This window comes from Condylura cristata, unplaced genomic scaffold (genome assembly GCF_000260355.1).
Source record: "Condylura cristata isolate star-nosed mole 26May11 unplaced genomic scaffold, ConCri1.0 scaffold00002, whole genome shotgun sequence".
NCBI classification, from domain to species: domain Eukaryota; kingdom Metazoa; phylum Chordata; class Mammalia; order Eulipotyphla; family Talpidae; genus Condylura; species Condylura cristata.
In genome coordinates this window covers 73,472,904-73,492,639 of record NW_004567103.1, presented here as the reverse complement: position 1 = coordinate 73,492,639, position 19,736 = coordinate 73,472,904, and the positions used below count along the sequence as shown (strand labels likewise).

At 34.5% G+C, this 19,736-nt stretch overlaps 1 protein-coding gene across 7 annotated transcripts in view; it reads right to left on the bottom strand.

Annotated features, from left to right (window-relative positions):
* Window positions 1–19,736, bottom strand: part of ZRANB3 (zinc finger, RAN-binding domain containing 3) — a 169,690-nt gene that overhangs the window by 90,421 nt on the left and 59,533 nt on the right. For 5 of the 7 annotated variants that reach the window (XM_012727488.1, XM_012727492.1, XM_012727483.1 and 2 more), the window contains exons 1-3: window positions 13,574–13,752; window positions 11,512–11,743; window positions 8,781–8,866 (exon numbers count right to left, since the gene is read on the bottom strand). In XM_012727488.1, coding sequence (XP_012582942.1) covers window positions 8,781–8,866; window positions 11,512–11,743; window positions 13,574–13,752 — 497 coding nt within the window. Of the gene's footprint in view, window positions 1–8,780; window positions 8,867–11,511; window positions 11,744–13,573; window positions 13,753–17,972; window positions 18,152–19,736 lie in introns of those variants that run through there. The other 2 variants (XM_012727504.1, XM_012727497.1) reach the window with 2 other exon arrangements.

The window sequence follows — 19,736 nt, the reverse complement described above, 5'->3', positions numbered from 1 at the left end:
TCTGTCTCTGGTGAAGCCTCCTGCCACCCCTGAGCCTCTGGCCTGTACCCCAGTTCTGTATGCACAGATAAATAAATTTAAAAAACAAAACAAAACAACAACAAAAAAAACTTAAAGTCTTCGGCCTCCCTGGTACCTTAGGGGTTAAGTCTTAGCACTATCACTGCCATGGCCTGAGTTCCATCCCTGCCCAGAGAGCTAGTCCACATGGGATGCAGCAGACCTCTCCCATCTTGCCCTCTGCTCCGCTTAGCAGTGCACTTTAGTAAATCCTCCTGTTCTGTTCTGATACCCATGATCTCTGGTGAGTCCTTTTATATCCTGCACCAAATATCTAAACCCCAATTCTTCTATGCAAAAAATTAATTAAAGTCTCTATTTAAATACATACAGAAGTATGGACAATAGAGGAAATGGTAATCAATGCCATTAGAGATGTGAGCACCAACATCCAGATTACAAAAGCAATTTAGTATCTTTAAAAAGTTAAACAAATAAAACAAGAAAACAGAGGAAAAGCCTAGAGATTCAGAGAGACACAAGAAATATCTATTACGTGTACTTGTATTTACAAGTCTCATTTAGGTATTGATTCAAAGGCATAGGGAATATATAAAAAAATCAGTGAAAGTATGATAATCACAAGATAATCTAGAAAATTGAACATTTATTAAAGATTTTAAGGAAACTAAGGTGCTATTATTAATTTTATGTTTTTAGGCATAATGATAGTATTATAATTAACTATTTAAATAAACAGAATTCTTACCCTTGAGAGATACATATTGAAATATTTTATGGATATAACATGATCTCTGATTTTTGTCCCAAAATAACATGGGGTTGAGAGGTAGATGGGGATATAAAAACAAGATTGGTCATAGTTTGATAAATGGAGAAGCCAATGAAAAGTACATGGAGTTCATTATATTATTCTAATTTCTTCATATATTGAAATTTTTCAATGATAAAATATCAAAAAGAGGACCATAAAAAAACCCCCTCAGAAATCAAAATTCATAGAATCCAGGAATTTTGAAATCCAGTAGAGCAGAGTGGCAAGAAAAAATTCTTCACCAAGTCTAAAGGAAAAATCGTCCAGACTGGAGCACAACAGAAGGTTGTGGGAGGGAGGCCTCAAGGAAAAAAGAAAAAAAGAAAGGTTATTTTATGTGCTCACAAGACCTTTTGGAAGTTAACAGATCTGTTTGAGTGTTTGACGAAAAAACTAGAGATAGCTTTAAACCAAAGGACCAAGAAAAGTCAGTCAACTATTTGATTTACTATAGAGCAGTATTAATTTAATCCATTTCTTCTATTTAGACAATCATCGAAGCACAAAACACTGAATTACTAAATAACTCAAACACTGGAGAGGGGATGAAAGAGAAATAGAGGACAAAAGGTATTCAAATTATTGCCTTTCACTTTTTAGTTGTGTGATTTGGACAGATGTCTTCACCTTTTCAGTTTGCTCATTTGTAAACTAGATACAATATCAGTCTTGAGGATTGTTGAAACAATTTAAAATAACACAGTTAAATATACATGGCATCCCATATCAAGTAGTCAAAAATGTATTTTAGTTATTGGTAAGGAAAGATATTCTATAGTTTCAAGAGAAATAAGTATATTATACAAGTGCATTATAATGTGGTCCTAATTATATAAACTGATCATCTATTTACTTAACCACCTATTGGTTCTTTCTTTTTTTTTTAAAGATTTATTTTTTACTTATTTATGCATACAAGAACAGGGGTCTAGGCCAGAGATGTGTATGGGGGTGGAGGTGAGAGGATTCACAAGAGAAAGGGTGGGGAACAGAACAGGCAGACTGCTGAAAGACATTGCTAATGAGAGCAAGGGGGGAGACAGGAGAGGTCTGTTGAGCCACGTAGGTCATTTCCTTGGTTGGGGATTGACTCATGCTGCAGTGGCTAGTGATAACTTGATAGCAGTGTGACTTACCCCATGCACCAAAGGGAGGCTCTCTATCAATTTTTTAAAAAAGATTTATTTATTTATGCATACAGAACTGGGGTACAGGCCAGAGGTGCAGGGGCGGTGAGAGGATTAACCAGAGACAGAGTGGGGAGCAGAACAGGCAGATAGACCAGATACACTTCTGAGAGGAGAAGCAGGCAGCTCAGGAGAGGTCTGCTATGCCATGTGGATCACATCTGGGGCAGGCGGGGATCCAACTCATGCTAAAGTGGCTTTAGCTTCTTAGTGCTGTGCTTTACCCGCTGCACCACCAGGGAGCCTCCTCTATCAATTTTTAGAGGAGCTTTATAGAGAGAAAGTTATTAAAACAAATTAGCAATAGTTACCTCTGAGATTTTTTTTTCCCCTTTGTATGATTTACTATAACTATGAATTATTTTTCCAAAAGCAATAAACTATCCTTAAATTAATAAAAAATAAAATATTGAAACAACTTTAAAAAACAATTTGAAAACACAAGACAAGGTGATGTCAAGTGAAATTAGCAGACCGCATTGCTAAAATTATGTAAATATCAGATATACGGACAAGGACAGAAACAAAGACAAAATGACAACAATCGCTTGCTGCATTATGGTATGGCACTTTTTTCCCTTCCATTTTTATTCTTCAGTGTTATTTTAGACAATCATCTAAGTATGTATATATCAAAAGTTCTTACTTATATTAATCTACCTCCCTTTTATATTTTAGTCATTGACAACAGTTTTGCCCTCCGAGGCCACAAAGACATAAGTCCAATTTCTTTAAAATATGACATAGCTTTAAGTATTTAATGACTTTTCCTTTTAGGTCTTCTCTTTTTCAAATTTCTATAGTCTTCACACACAAGCACTATGTTTTACTCATCTTTGTATTGCCAGCAGCTCTGGAAAAATGTCTTAAATATAGCAGGCAATCAATAATATTAGGCATTCCAGAGCTGAATTTGAAATGTCTTCATTTTCTGGTCACCCTTCCTCAGATGTTTTCACTTGTTAACATACTTCTTAAAATAATACCTCTGGCTCTTTTTTCGTAGTTCCTATTACTTGTCTCCAATTTACTCCTAAAATCTACTGGGCACCCATTTCAATAGCTAAAACATGTCCTGAAAAACAGCTTTACTTGAAGGCTATCTCCATGATAGCCTTCCTATCTTTGCAACCTTTCATCTTGTTTAGATTTCCACTCCCATACATTAGCTTTGTTCTTATCAAAAGAGCATACTATGCATTGTCTCACATCCCCACATCACAAGCTAGTGATAACAAAACAAAAATAAACATTCTTGGATGGAGCAAACTATAAGCTCTTTTCAAGGCAATACCCACACTACATGGTGTTACTAGGAAATTACACTTTAGAGAAGACCATTCAAATAAAATCTAGAATTGCTGACCTAAAGTGATTACTCAGTGCTGCTAACAGTTCTACCACACTAATTTTTTATTCTGTCCCTTATTTGGCAAAATTTCTCACTGCGCCAGTGTTCATCAATCTTTCAATCCTATACTTTTTCATCTCTCTAAACATAATTGTCCTTCTAATTTCAGGAAGAATAACTCATTGTATGCAAACCCATCAAACTCCTGCTGACCATAAAATATGGTATATTCTCAATAAAACTAAGCATTTTAAAAAATGTAGAAATTATATATGAAACAAAAGAATTGACAAAAAAGGAAAATACAAAACAATATATATATATGCTTATAATATACTACCATCTATGTAAAAAAGTTAACTTGCGTTGGCGAGGATGTGGAGAAAAAGGAACTCTCCTGCACTGCTGGTGGGAATGTAAACTAGTACAGCCACTATGGAAAACTGTTTGGAGGTTCCTCAAACTGCTAAACATTGGAGCTTCCCTACGACCCAGCAATTCCACTCCTAGGTATCTACCCAAAAGACACAAAAACACTGATTGAAAAAGATACCTGTAGCCCCATGTTTATTGCTGCTTTATTTACATTGGAAAAACATGGAAGCAGCCCAAATGCCCAAAAGTAGATGACTGGATAAAAAAGATGTGGTACATATACACAATGGAATATTACTCAGCAACCAAAAAGAGAAACACATGTCTTTTGCAGCAACTTGGATGGAGCTGGAAAAGATCATGCTTAGCGAGATAAGCCAGAAAGAGAGAGAAAAATACTGGATGGTTTCACTCATAGCAGGAGTACAATGGACCAGGAGAGAAAATAACAAAATAATGAACAACCATATACCAGAGACATTTTGCGGGAGTGGAGTGGGGAATGGGATCAAAACCAGGAGGGGTGGAGGGAAATGCACGGGGTTATGGTGATGGCACAAGGGTGACTTGATGATGGGAAACCCGCAGGGATTACAATTGAGATGGGGAAAAAAAATGTACAAAATGATGTAAAAATAAACTTTTGTAAAATAAAAAAAAAAATTTCAACATTAAAAAAAAGATACATAAAAATACATACAGTCGCCTAAAGAAAGGGAAATAGAGTAACGAGAGATTATTTTAAAGGAACATAGTTCTCTATTGGTTTAGAATTTTGGACTGTGTGAAAATGTTTTCCAAAAATATAAAAGAATTTATAAATCTAATTGTGCGTGTCCCCTTCCTACTCTAAAACCTTGCAGTGTAGGGACCAGAAAAGGGGGAATGGTAATTATATTTCAAGAAGTAGACAACATCATTATAGGATAATGAAAAAGGTTTTGGAGTTAGATATTGGTGGTGTTTACATAAGTGTATGTACTTACTATCATTGAACTGAACACATTAAAAACAGTTAAAATGGCAAATTTCTTTATGCATATTTTATTACCATAAGCTCCCACAACACTGCTAACTAAGAAACAAAAGCTACTCTCCAATGCCTTTTACTACCATTATTACAATGAAGTATAAGAATATATATCATATGAACCTGTCTTAACTCCATGTTATCTTGAGACCCTCTTCCATTAACTAAAGAATAACCAACTAAACTGAACTTTATTTCTTTAAATTCATACCAGTCTTTCGTAATCTAGTTCTTAGGAGACAGAATTTCTCTACCTAGAATGAAAAGAAGTATCACTCATGGGATATCTCTTCTGCTCTGACTTGATTAGTTCACTTACTATAACATCCTATACTTCCTTTTATGAGACTCATTTACAACTTTAATGATCTGGTTAGTGTCTGACTCAAAAATTCGGTGAAGGCTGGGGCAATTTTGGTCTTGTTTCCTAATGCACACTTGATGCTTAACATACAGAATGCCATCTGACAGGTACCCTATAAATAGTTTTTGAATGAATGGATTAATTCCATATTAACCTTTAATCAATGAGTGGAGTAGAATTATCCCTTTTTTCGCATGCTACTTTAAAGGTCCTAGTCCATAAAATTCCATAAAAGAAATTTTTTAAAGCTACCAATGACCTATTAATTAATGCTTTTGGAGAATAACTTCAACTAATTTTAATATGTATTGTCATCCAGCACTTTTTCCACTTGTAAAGATTTACACAACTTTTCTCCATAAGGTAGAACTGGCATACAATATCAGCAGTGATGAAAGTCTGACAAATTACTATGAAGATGTTCAAGAATATTTTTAACCTTTAAGTATGACATCAGAGAGGACAAACATATCTGTAAAATACCATCTGAAAGCTGAAAACAGTATATTTAACTGGATCATCTATATTCTCTTTTCCTATATATATGAACTCTTTTTTTGGCAGTATACTTTTTAAAGATTAATTAGTTTTTTAAAAGATTTATTTATTTATGCATACAAGAAGTAGGTTACAGGCCAGAGGTATGGGAGGTGCGAGGATTCACCAGATACAGAGTTGGGAGCAGAACAGGCAGACTGACTAAAATACACAGCTGAGGGGAGCAGCGGTGAGAAAGGAGAGATCTACTGCACCAAGTAGGTCACCTCCCTAGCTAGGGATTGACTTTGTGCTGTAGTGGCTGCAGCTCTTTTCATAGCGCTGCACTTTAACCTGCTGCGCCATCAGGGAGGATTCTAATTAATTAATTTTTAAAGGATCTCAGTGGTGGCTCTTCTTACAGTCTGTTTTCAAATAAACAACAACAGGGAAATTTAAACAAGGACTACTAAGGATCCCTAGGTATCTGGCTATATTTAACAGTCAGTATCACTGTAGAATGTGATGTTATTTTTTTTAATTAAGTGCATAATTATTTAAAAGCACATATTTTAATTAAGTACAATTATTTGACATTCTTGTTAATTTTTTGATAGTATAGGATTTCTCCTCTCAGGTGTGATCACCATCCATACCTCTCCCATAACTAATGAACCCACAGTCCTCTTCCTTTAGTCAATTATGCTGACTGCTTCACTACCCAAAGAACATGTATTAAAGTTGCCATTCTCTAGGTCTTCCTACTGACAGAAAAAATGGGGGGCAAATGTAAGAGGAAATCAGACAAAGGGCAAGTGATTTAATCTCACCAGTGCCTCTCAAATGACAGTGATCTAATGTGCTACTGGTTGACATCGAAATATGCTGCCTTTTCCAAATCATATTTGTATTTATAACTTCCTCTAAATATAATCCAGTAGAGTGAATGATGTAAAGGATTTTGGATATGGGATGTTCTGGTTGAGTAATACTGTCTCTCTTTGCTTCTCAAATCAAACCAGATTAAGTGGTTACCTATAACCACACTTCTCATTTCCAAACCATATTTACCTTAGTATATTTCTGTTTGCCATCACTTACATATCTAAAAAACTTTATAGAAGCACTTACATTTTGCTGGTTTCATTTAATTTTATTTTTAATGCATTCATGACATTTCAAATATAAAGTATGGTTTAGAACTGAATAACTAACCATAATTTCGTTCTGAAAAATTATAGTGTGAAAATGACATCTTCATAAAATCAAACCATCATGGGAAAAAAAAAAGTAACATTCCCCAGACTAACTCAAAATGTCAGGAAGTGCCTTTTTCTGAATCAAATTTTAAGGAATCACAGTGCTTTCACGGTAAAGAAGTAGAGGAATAACATCAAGCTTTCAAAATGCAATGTGCAAGAGAATGTCTTCTGAGAAACACAATAATTTTGAACTGGTTTTCCCTAGAAAACAGAAAAACAATATAACTGTTCCAAACAAGATTCTTCATGAAGATCAAGTTTTCTTTGAAACCACATTTGTATTGATAAGCAAGAAAGGGACAGGTATTCATTCTTGTTTTCATGAATTTCCAATAAGAAAAAAAAAAAAGAGAGAGAAATGCTTTCTGACCACCAAGGTTTTTCTAGTACCCAAAACATGAATCCAGTTAATGTTTGTTTTCTGTAGGTAAGCTTTTGGCATTTAAAGTTTGCAACAGCTGCAATTATTGACTTCCCAACAAGTCTAACATCATGCCTATTTAGTATTCTATCTTAAAACAGTTATTTCTGTAAAGAAAGATAAATAAATGACTTTTTACTAGTAATTTTGTTTTGAACATCTTTCAGCTCATCCTCTGGGGTCAAATAAATAATATCACCTGTACATAATGACAATGTTGCTTTTCTGTTTCCAGTTTTATCTATTATTTTTCTTCCAAAAATTGAAGTATTTTTTTCCCTGACCCCTTATTTGGAACCTCTATATTCCTCCTAAGAGTGAAAAAAAAAAAAAGCAATACTTATAATAAACTAAATATCAATATCAACAGGCAACTGTAAAACAGACACATTCTGTAGGAAGGGGGAGGGGAATAGGATCAAAACAGGGGTGTGAAGAGCACAAGGGGCTAATGGTGATGGTGCAGGGATGAGTTGGTGGTGGAAATTTTATGGGGACTATAAATGGGATGAGAGAGCACACATTGTACAAAGATGAGAAATGATGTAAAAAATATTCAAAACTGGAAAATATATTATTTTAAAAAATTAAATTGTCTATACCTCTAATACCTAATACTGATCAAGGTGACATGAACACACTTTTCTAAATTTTGCTGTTGCATATGACGATGGCTTTGGGTTTAAGATCCAAATATACATTGTATGTGAATATATGCATATAAATACACACACATAATCCTTGAGTTTCTTTTAAAAATTATAATCATCGTATATCTGAGGCCATCAGGAGGGGAGAGGGCGAAGAGGAGTAGAGAAGGCGAGTGCACAGGGAGTGTGGTGGAGGACTGTGGGTGCTCTGGTGGTGGGAATACTCTGGTGACTACACCTGACGAAAGAAATCCTATACTGTGAAAAAATAAACCAGGATGTCTTAAATATTAAATAAATAATAAAGATTAAAAGAACTGAAAATCATAATGAAAGATGGATGCAGGTTTATCATTTTGCAGTAAATATGGAGATGGTGAAATGAAGTCCTTCTTTCATTAACCTGGTTAATTACACTGGTTCATTTCATAATATTAAACTATGCTTATATTCCTGATATGAATTCCATTTGCATATTGTTTCTATAGGAGGCACTTTAAATGATTTTTTTAAAAAAATATTAGTATTGAGCTTTTCTCTCATTTATAATTTGTAGTAGAAAATGTCCTGGATTTCCTTTTTTGGGGAGTACTATCTTATCTAATTTTGATGTCAATGGTAAACTGCTGTCATGCTAACATTTTGGAAGAACTTTTTTCTACCTCTGTGCTCTAAAGTCCTTTAAAGAGCTCCAGAACACCACACCCACATAGAGTTAATTGAGGAAATTATAGAAAGCAAAACAGAAAACACATAAACATTGGGGAAAAAAGATGAGCGATGGTAAACAGGTGAGGATTAGAGCTTATAGGAAATAGTGGGTCATACCTGATACGTGCATTGCAATATCTTTTGGCATAGTCAGTCCATGTTCCAAATTTTTGTGGAAAAAGAGCTTCAATCTGCATGAAAAGCTGTGACAATACAAGTATTCTTAACATGTTGCAGTATTTTCAAATAAATTATTACTATTATAAGCCAGTTTGAAAAATAGTAAAAGGTAAAAAGAGAAAATCTACCTTTTCTTCATTGTGCCTCCCTTCCTATTCTTCAGGGGTAACTGTTTTCTTTTTTGTCAGTATACTTTCATATGTTTTGTCTGTCTACATAAGCATGTATATACATTCTCTTTCAGTGAATTTAATGTAATATACACATACTGACTTTTTTTTTTTTTTAAGATTTATTTATTAGTGCATACAGAACTGGGATACAGGCCAGAGATGCCGAGGGTGAGAGGATTCACCAGAGACAGAGTGGGGAGCAGAACAGGCAGATCAACGAAGTACACTGCTGAGGGGAGCAGCGGGCGGGTCAGGAGAGGTCTGCCGCGCCATGTGGTCACCTCCGGGGCAGGCGGGAATCGAACTCATGCAGAAGTGGCTTTAGCTTCTTAGTGCTGTGCTTTAACCCGCTGCACCACCAGGGAGTGCCCATATTGACTTTTTTTAAAAAAAGATTTATTTTATTTATTCATACAGAACTGTGGTACAGGTCAGAGATGTAGAGGGTGAGAGGATTCACCAGGGACAGAGTGGGGAGCAGAACAGGCAGATCGACGAAGTACACTGCTGAGGGGAGTAGTGGGCAGATCAGGAGAGGTCTGCCACGCCATGTGGATCTCCTCCAGGGCAAGCGGGGATCGAACTCATGAGAAAGTGGGTTAAGCTTCTTAGTGCAGTGCTTTAACTCGCTACACCGCCAGGGAGGGCCCTATACATACTGACTTTTAATGATCCCTGGGATTTATATAATTCTCTATCTATCCATCCATCTAGCCACCTACATTTCTGTAAGTGTAAGGTGCATATTCATACATAACATGGTTTTGAATATGAAAAATTCTAAAGAATTTACTAAGAAATTATTAGAACTAATAAATAAATTTAGCACAATTGCAGGATACAAAATCAACTGTATTTCCATACACTTGGAATGAACAATGTGTAAGTAAAATTAAGAAAACAATCCCATTGAAAGTAACATCAAAAAGAATAAAATATTTGTAAAAACAGTATTCAGACATACTTTGATAACTAAGAAATACTGTTGGAAAATAGTCAAAGACATAAATAAATGTAAAGATGTCCCAAATTGATAGAGTTGGAGACTTAAGAAGCCAATAAACAGCAAAGTAATATAGAGAATCAGTGTATTATTATGTATGAAAATCCAAACTTGATGAAAATCCAAACTTCGTAAAAACTGCCAAGCTCTACAAAAAAAAACAAAATCCTCATATATATATAAAGTGACCCTGAATATCCAAATCAATCTTGAAGAAGAAAAACTTCATGGACTCACTCTTCCCAGCTTCAAAGTTTCTAATCTAGAATTTGTAATTTTATTTACTTTTTCGTAGAGTTCCACACCTCCAAGTTGTATATTATCAGGTTTTCACAAAACCAGATTCACTCTTGCTTTGAACAGTAGTTATCCTGGGTCAGGAGTGAAAATACTGGTATGTAATCATAGTGGGACATAAGAGCCTCTATTTTTATTCTCAGTGCTCTCTCTTTTATGGGAGATAAACACTAGACAAATACTCACTTTACTATGATCTTCCTCTACATACTCTCTTTGATAAAATGAGACATTTCACAATTTTTTATAAAGGTATAATAACCATTATAATTATCTGGGGTCCACTCCCAACTTCCAATGGCCAATAACAAAACTAACATACAAGGTAAAACCAAGCATTTTACCATTACTGTCTACATATGGTTATGTGTGTCTCAGAATATTTTCAGGGTGGAATTCAAATGCAAAGCCCTAGTAATGCTAGCAGAGATGTGACACGTAGCTGTCTCCCAGGTTTAGCTTAAAAACTAATAGTAACAATGACTACAAAGTCGAATGGTATCTTTGTGTCAGGACACTGGGCAAAGTATTTTTAAGGTGATATTTCCTTTAATTTTCACAGTAAGTCTATAAGACTAGTCCCTATTTTTTTCAGACACAGTGTTCCTTAACAGACATTTCCCTAGGTTATGCTAAACCTTAAAATTCATAAGTGTTTCATCTATTTATTTTTCTCAACCCTCTAATAACTCCATATCCCCTTTGCGTCTTAGAGTAGTAAAATCAAAATGGATAACAAATGCTTTCATCCATTTTCTATCCATTTGTTCTATCTGTTCTATATATAAATTCTAGTTTCTCTCTATCTTAGCAAACATGGCTCTTAAAGTGAAAGAAAAACATAAGACATTATGTAATACAGTATAAAAGCCTATAAAGTAGCTCTAACTACAATATATAACTATGTGTACAGGAGGCATACATATTATTATTAAACTCCTCTATTGCTTCTTCTATTAATAACAAAAACCAAACACTATTTCTCATATACATGCTCAAGCATGGCAAAGGTTCATATGTTAATAGAAAAAAAAAAAAAACCCTAACAAAAGACATAGGTAATTATTTAAAGCTACTTAGAAATTCACAATATATTCTGACATTTGAGGCAGGCATCAACTTAAAAATTAAAATTGTAAAACAGGTAATTTTGTTTTTCACATTATTCTAAAGATCATATTAAAAATTTTAGTACCTCTTCAGGTCTTCCCAAAGCTGGAGTTCCTGTAAGTAAAATGGCTCGTTTGGCTTTCTGCACTATTGGCAATAAAATCTTGCTGCGGGCTGCATTTCTAGACTTCATGTAGTGTGATTCATCCACTATAACTACTTTGAAGTTCTGATTATTCAGAGCATTTATCAAAGTCTCCGCATCTGTGGTTAAAAGACCATAACCCAGAATTGTCACTTTGCTGGTCGATATTCCCCTAGAAAATAAAATTCATGTACTTTTAAAATATTTCCATGACCAATTTATCATAAACAATACAACTCTTTAGGGACAAGCTCAGCGAAGAAAGAAGAAAAAGGGGGAAATTAAGGTAATAGGAATATAAATGAAACCCACTTTCTACTAAGATTTCACAGTGAAATGAAAACAAAAAACCAGAATCCCAATTAAAATTAAGCAATTTTGTTTTGCTTAAATGGTCATTGGAAGACACACAGTATGCCATATTTTAATAGGATAAGAACATTCACTTTCTTGCTAAGCACCTAAGATTGTGGAAAATGTAGATACTAAAATAATTATGAGTATTCATCTGTCTTCCCATAAACAAAGTAAGGTTTCACAGCCTAGGTGCTGTTGAGATTTTGAGCAAAATAATACTCGGTACTTCAAAACTATAGCATATACTGCAGGGCATCTCACATTTCTGAACACCTCATCAATGGTGAGTAGAGCCCATGTTTGGGTTCTTTTTTTTTTTTTTTAAGATTTAATTATTTATGCATACAAGAACTGGGGGACAGGCCAGAGGTGTAGGGGCGTAAGAGGATTCACCAGAGACAGAGTGGAGAGAACAGGTAGATCTACTGAAATGCACTGCTGAGGGGAGCAGAAGTGAGATAGAAGAGGTCTGCTATGCCAAGTGGGTCACGTCTCTCGCTGGGGACTGAACGTGTGCTATAGTGGATAGTTCATAGTGCTGTGCTTTAACCTACTACACTACCAGTGAGGGTCCCCATGTCACTGTTACAGCAAAAATGTCCTTAGCCCTAGAATGCTGAGGTCAGAGAAGAGGCTGGAGCTCACACAGAAAACACTGGGATAAAATGATTCCTTATCTTTTGAACTATTAATATAATTCATACATCACTAATATTCCTTATCAGATTATAATAATTTAGACTCTAATAATCTCTTAAATCTGATCAATCTTAGAGAATACAACCGAATACAATAACACAATAAAAATACTATGTATTTATAGACATATATATCAAGCAGATGTACTGCTTTTTATTTAGGCTCAGAAATTATTTTCAGTATTTAAAGACACATTTCAAGTACATAGGTTGCTTTGTACCTGGAGCTCAGTAATTAGTAATTTTGAAACTGGAAATATTATACTTTGTATGATTTACTAGAAAATGTATTAAGTTTTCAATATTCAAACTGATTAACTTATTCCAATGGCTAGAAAATAAAAGGAGAAAAAACAGGGACTACACAATAATTGATTTTGAGTATGTCAAATAAAAAATAATGCAAGTGTTATTGATATAGAAAATATTAAAATATAAATAACAAAAGCAAAGTTGGTTAACATAACTGAGATATATATGAAACTTGAAAAGTAACAAAAAGAAGCAAAATTCTACCATACTTGTTGATAATAAAAGTTTATAAGCTTCAATTAACTCATTAAAAAACTGCAAAATTTATTTTTTAACCCTATAGTAGTGTTAAGTACATTTAAGGTATGTGAAAAGTAGGTACTTTACATTATCTTCAAAAGTATACATAGTTTTCATTATGTGAATAGTATGCTATATTTTAAAAACTTAAAACATCAACTATGGTGTTGGGGTTTAGATAAACAATTCATATTTAAAAACATAAAACATTAACTGTGGTGTTAGGGTTTAGATAAACAATTCAATTTTAAAATGCAAAACAAAATTTTCCCTACTACTCTTTTAATTGGAAATTATGATTAAGTAAGTGCTAATTCATTCCAAGCATTGATATATATAGTAACTATATACAGAAAGTCTTTTTTTAAGTTCAAAGATTAAAAAGTTGTTCTTACCCAACATCAGTCTTATTCTGAATGACACTGATTTCTTGTGGACCTAATTCTGGTAACCATTTCTCTATTTCCTCTGTCCAAGGGTACCTCAGTGATGACGGGACCACTATCAAAAGAGGCCATTCCTCCTTATAGAAATAAGCAACGGCAATTGCCTGGATTGTTTTTCCCAGACCCATCTAAATAAAGAAGAGATAGGTGTGAAGGTTAAAATATTTTGAAAGAAAATACTTACCAAATGTTTTATCTAGTAGAAATAGCAAAATAAGTTCTAATGTAAAAGAAATTAGATTTCATAGTTAATAGAAAGCTGTCATGATGACCTTTAAAATATAGTAGGCAAATTATATTATCAAACCATTTATGATTGAACTTAGATACAAATGACCCCTAATTTTAAATATTATATATGCTGGTTTCATATAATTTAATATTATAAAGTTTATAACAATGGATTTGTGACCTCTTATTTCTTCTTAGAGAACTCAAGAATACCATATTATGCAGCATAAAATTATGCTAGTTTAAAAGCTGAAATAGTGCTATATCATGCATATTTTATAAAAGAACAGAGAGGTTAACTGTTCACTCAATAATAACTTGTATACAATTAATTGACTGGATACAAAATTAGTGCAGGAATCTTCTCACTGTTTTCACACATCACAAAGTTCCATGTCTAAGCTGTGTCCAATTAAATATTAGCTATCAAATGAATGTCCATAGTGGCTGTGGTCATAATAACTCATTTTGATCAGAAACTAGAGATAACACGTTGTGCATCAGCTGGTCCTTTGATAAAACCTTGGTATAACTATAGAATAGAATACCTTTCAGCAATAAAAAAGGAAGAATCTATCACTATACCCAATAACACAAATGATCCACCTTTAAAAGTGTAGAATAGTTCTAAATTATAACTTAAGAGTTCATTTCATTCCAGATAGTGATGCTGATAAACACCATAGGAAAACAGTGTAAACAACTGGGACAGAAAGTTAGTCAGGGGCTTGGAATAGGGGGAGGAGAGCAACACAGGAATTTTTTGGATGGTGGAAATGGTCTATTACCTGATGGTGGCATCTACATAACTACATGCATTTGTCAAAACACAGTTAGTTAGAAAATTGTGTATTTCCCTACAGCAGTAAATTATACTTCAATAATCTTGGTACATTTTTGTTTAAAGGTTTATTTCTTCATGCAATACAAGAGATGGGGTGTAGGCGTGAGGTGGGAGAAAGGAAGAAAGTGAGAAAATTCACCGCGATAGAGTGGGGAATAGAAGAGGCAGACTGACTGAAAAACACTGCTCAGGGAAATGGTCAAAACAAAAGAGGTCTGCTGTACCATGTGGGTAATCTCCCTTGTCTGGGATCAAATTTGTTCTGTGGATAGCTTCATAGTAGTGCTTTTATTTATTTATTTATTTTATAGATTTATACAGAACTGGGGTACAGGCCAGAGGTACAGGGGCGGGGAGAGGATTCACCAGAGACAGTGGGGAGTAGAATAGGCAGATGGAGGAAGGACACTGCTGAGGGAAGCAGCACCAGGTCAGGAGAGGTCTGCTGCGCCATGTGGGTCACCTCTAGGGTGGGTAGGGATCGAACTCATGCTGAAGTAGCAGTAGTTTCTTAGTTCTGTGCTTTAACCCACTGTGCCCAGTATGGGAGGGCCCCATACTGGTGCGCTTTAACCCCTTGTACTACCAGGGAGTCCCCTATCCTGGCATATATATATATATTTTTTTTTTAAGATTTTATTTATTTATTCATACAGAGCTGGGGTACAGGCCAGAGATGCGGAGGGTGAGAGGATTCACCAGGGACAGAGTGGGGAGCAGAACAGGCGGATCGATGAAGTACTCTGCTGAGGGGAGCAGCGGGAGGGTCAGGAGAGGTCTGCCATGCCATCCTCCGGGGCAGGCAAGGATCCAACTTGTGTGGAAGTGGCTTAGGCTTCTTTTGCAGTGCATTAACCCGCTGTGCCACCAGGGAGGGCCCATCGTGGCATATTTTTTAAAGTAATTCTATTGTGAAGCAGGAGGAAGAAAGCCTAAAATCTTTCGTAAGATTCCTAAGATCCCTGCTTTCCATACTATTCAAAGAGAAAAAAAAAGACACAGAAATCTAAAACAATTAACTGAGAATAACTTTTAAAAAAAAAATGAAAAGGCAAAAAACAAGTTCCAGATTTTTAGCAAAATTCCATGAAGAAAACCATGTTTTGTACATTTCTTTTAACTACCATGATTAACAACAAATCTTAGAATAATCCAAAAATAGTTACATTTCTATCAGTAAACCTGAAAGAGAAGAAAAAACAAATGTGAATTTCTTTGGAAAATGTTCTTTTGAGTGGAACAAAGACTATCAAGGGAAACATGATAAGCAGAACGTAAGAAGAGAGTTTATTTCTGACATGGGAAACAATTCAGATATTATTTAACTGTATGAGTGAATGAATGACTAAATAAACATCAAGGATTTCAGATTCCTTGGGCAAGACTCAGGCACAGGAAAGCTATTAGTAGCTTTTAAAAGGTGGTGAGAAAGATGATGGAAAAGCTTTAGTCAGAGTAGCAGTAATACTAGTTGCCATTTAAAGCTTTAAACTACTTACATTCAAGTACAGGGTCAAAGTCTAAAAGCTTTCCCTATTGAAGGAAGATCCAGCTGAAGATAAAATTTGTTTTCTAACTTATTTTAAGGATAAAACTGAGTTTAAGTTAGGTAATGCTTGGGGTTAGGGTAACTTAGGAATGAACATGGAATATATACAAATTTTATTATAAAATGTAACATTTAACATTTCATGGTTTATTGCTTTGTAAACTGAACCAAAAAGCAATTATACCTCAATTAAGTAACATAAACACTGGTAATTTTTCCCTGACCTCAAAGCTCTCAATCCTCATAGCTTAAATGCCATTAGATTCTGGGACCAACTTGGTTCCAAAGCAACACAAGTTGAGCAATTATAGATCTTTACTTCACTTGGTGTTGTACTGCTTCCCCCAATAACTCTAAAAGGAGAAGAGTGCAAGAAACTGCACCATGATCTTTTTTTTTTTTTAAAGATTTATTTATTTATTCATATGGAACTAGGGTACAGGCCAGAAATGTGGAGGGTGAGAGGATTCACCAGAGACAGAGTGGAGAGAACAGGTAGATCTACTGAAATGCACTGCTGAGGGGAGCAGAAGTGAGATAGAAGAGGTCTGCTATGCCAAGTGGGTCACGTCTCTCGCTGGGGACTGAACGTGTGCTATAGTGGATAGTTCATAGTGCTGTGCTTTAACCTACTACACTACCAGTGAGGGTCCCCATGTCACTGTTACAGCAAAAATGTCCTTAGCCCTAGAATGCTGAGGTCAGAGAAGAGGCTGGAGCTCACACAGAAAACACTGGGATAAAATGATTCCTTATCTTTTGAACTATTAATATAATTCATACATCACTAATATTCCTTATCAGATTATAATAATTTAGACTCTAATAATCTCTTAAATCTGATCAATCTTAGAGAATACAACCGAATACAATAACACAATAAAAATACTATGTATTTATAGACATATATATCAAGCAGATGTACTGCTTTTTATTTAGGCTCAGAAATTATTTTCAGTATTTAAAGACACATTTCAAGTACATAGGTTGCTTTGTACCTGGAGCTCAGTAATTAGTAATTTTGAAACTGGAAATATTATACTTTGTATGATTTACTAGAAAATGTATTAAGTTTTCAATATTCAAACTGATTAACTTATTCCAATGGCTAGAAAATAAAAGGAGAAAAAACAGGGACTACACAATAATTGATTTTGAGTATGTCAAATAAAAAATAATGCAAGTGTTATTGATATAGAAAATATTAAAATATAAATAACAAAAGCAAAGTTGGTTAACATAACTGAGATATATATGAAACTTGAAAAGTAACAAAAAGAAGCAAAATTCTACCATACTTGTTGATAATAAAAGTTTATAAGCTTCAATTAACTCATTAAAAAACTGCAAAATTTATTTTTTAACCCTATAGTAGTGTTAAGTACATTTAAGGTATGTGAAAAGTAGGTACTTTACATTATCTTCAAAAGTATACATAGTTTTCATTATGTGAATAGTATGCTATATTTTAAAAACTTAAAACATCAACTATGGTGTTGGGGTTTAGATAAACAATTCATATTTAAAAACATAAAACATTAACTGTGGTGTTAGGGTTTAGATAAACAATTCAATTTTAAAATGCAAAACAAAATTTTCCCTACTACTCTTTTAATTGGAAATTATGATTAAGTAAGTGCTAATTCATTCCAAGCATTGATATATATAGTAACTATATACAGAAAGTCTTTTTTTAAGTTCAAAGATTAAAAAGTTGTTCTTACCCAACATCAGTCTTATTCTGAATGACACTGATTTCTTGTGGACCTAATTCTGGTAACCATTTCTCTATTTCCTCTGTCCAAGGGTACCTCAGTGATGACGGGACCACTATCAAAAGAGGCCATTCCTCCTTATAGAAATAAGCAACGGCAATTGCCTGGATTGTTTTTCCCAGACCCATCTAAATAAAGAAGAGATAGGTGTGAAGGTTAAAATATTTTGAAAGAAAATACTTACCAAATGTTTTATCTAGTAGAAATAGCAAAATAAGTTCTAATGTAAAAGAAATTAGATTTCATAGTTAATAGAAAGCTGTCATGATGACCTTTAAAATATAGTAGGCAAATTATATTATCAAACCATTTATGATTGAACTTAGATACAAATGACCCCTAATTTTAAATATTATATATGCTGGTTTCATATAATTTAATATTATAAAGTTTATAACAATGGATTTGTGACCTCTTATTTCTTCTTAGAGAACTCAAGAATACCATATTATGCAGCATAAAATTATGCTAGTTTAAAAGCTGAAATAGTGCTATATCATGCATATTTTATAAAAGAACAGAGAGGTTAACTGTTCACTCAATAATAACTTGTATACAATTAATTGACTGGATACAAAATTAGTGCAGGAATCTTCTCACTGTTTTCACACATCACAAAGTTCCATGTCTAAGCTGTGTCCAATTAAATATTAGCTATCAAATGAATGTCCATAGTGGCTGTGGTCATAATAACTCATTTTGATCAGAAACTAGAGATAACACGTTGTGCATCAGCTGGTCCTTTGATAAAACCTTGGTATAACTATAGAATAGAATACCTTTCAGCAATAAAAAAGGAAGAATCTATCACTATACCCAATAACACAAATGATCCACCTTTAAAAGTGTAGAATAGTTCTAAATTATAACTTAAGAGTTCATTTCATTCCAGATAGTGATGCTGATAAACACCATAGGAAAACAGTGTAAACAACTGGGACAGAAAGTTAGTCAGGGGCTTGGAATAGGGGGAGGAGAGCAACACAGGAATTTTTTGGATGGTGGAAATGGTCTATTACCTGATGGTGGCATCTACATAACTACATGCATTTGTCAAAACACAGTTAGTTAGAAAATTGTGTATTTCCCTACAGCAGTAAATTATACTTCAATAATCTTGGTACATTTTTGTTTAAAGGTTTATTTCTTCATGCAATACAAGAGATGGGGTGTAGGCGTGAGGTGGGAGAAAGGAAGAAAGTGAGAAAATTCACCGCGATAGAGTGGGGAATAGAAGAGGCAGACTGACTGAAAAACACTGCTCAGGGAAATGGTCAAAACAAAAGAGGTCTGCTGTACCATGTGGGTAATCTCCCTTGTCTGGGATCAAATTTGTTCTGTGGATAGCTTCATAGTAGTGCTTTTATTTATTTATTTATTTTATAGATTTATACAGAACTGGGGTACAGGCCAGAGGTACAGGGGCGGGGAGAGGATTCACCAGAGACAGTGGGGAGTAGAATAGGCAGATGGAGGAAGGACACTGCTGAGGGAAGCAGCACCAGGTCAGGAGAGGTCTGCTGCGCCATGTGGGTCACCTCTAGGGTGGGTAGGGATCGAACTCATGCTGAAGTAGCAGTAGTTTCTTAGTTCTGTGCTTTAACCCACTGTGCCCAGTATGGGAGGGCCCCATACTGGTGCGCTTTAACCCCTTGTACTACCAGGGAGTCCCCTATCCTGGCATATATATATATATTTTTTTTTTTTTAAGAT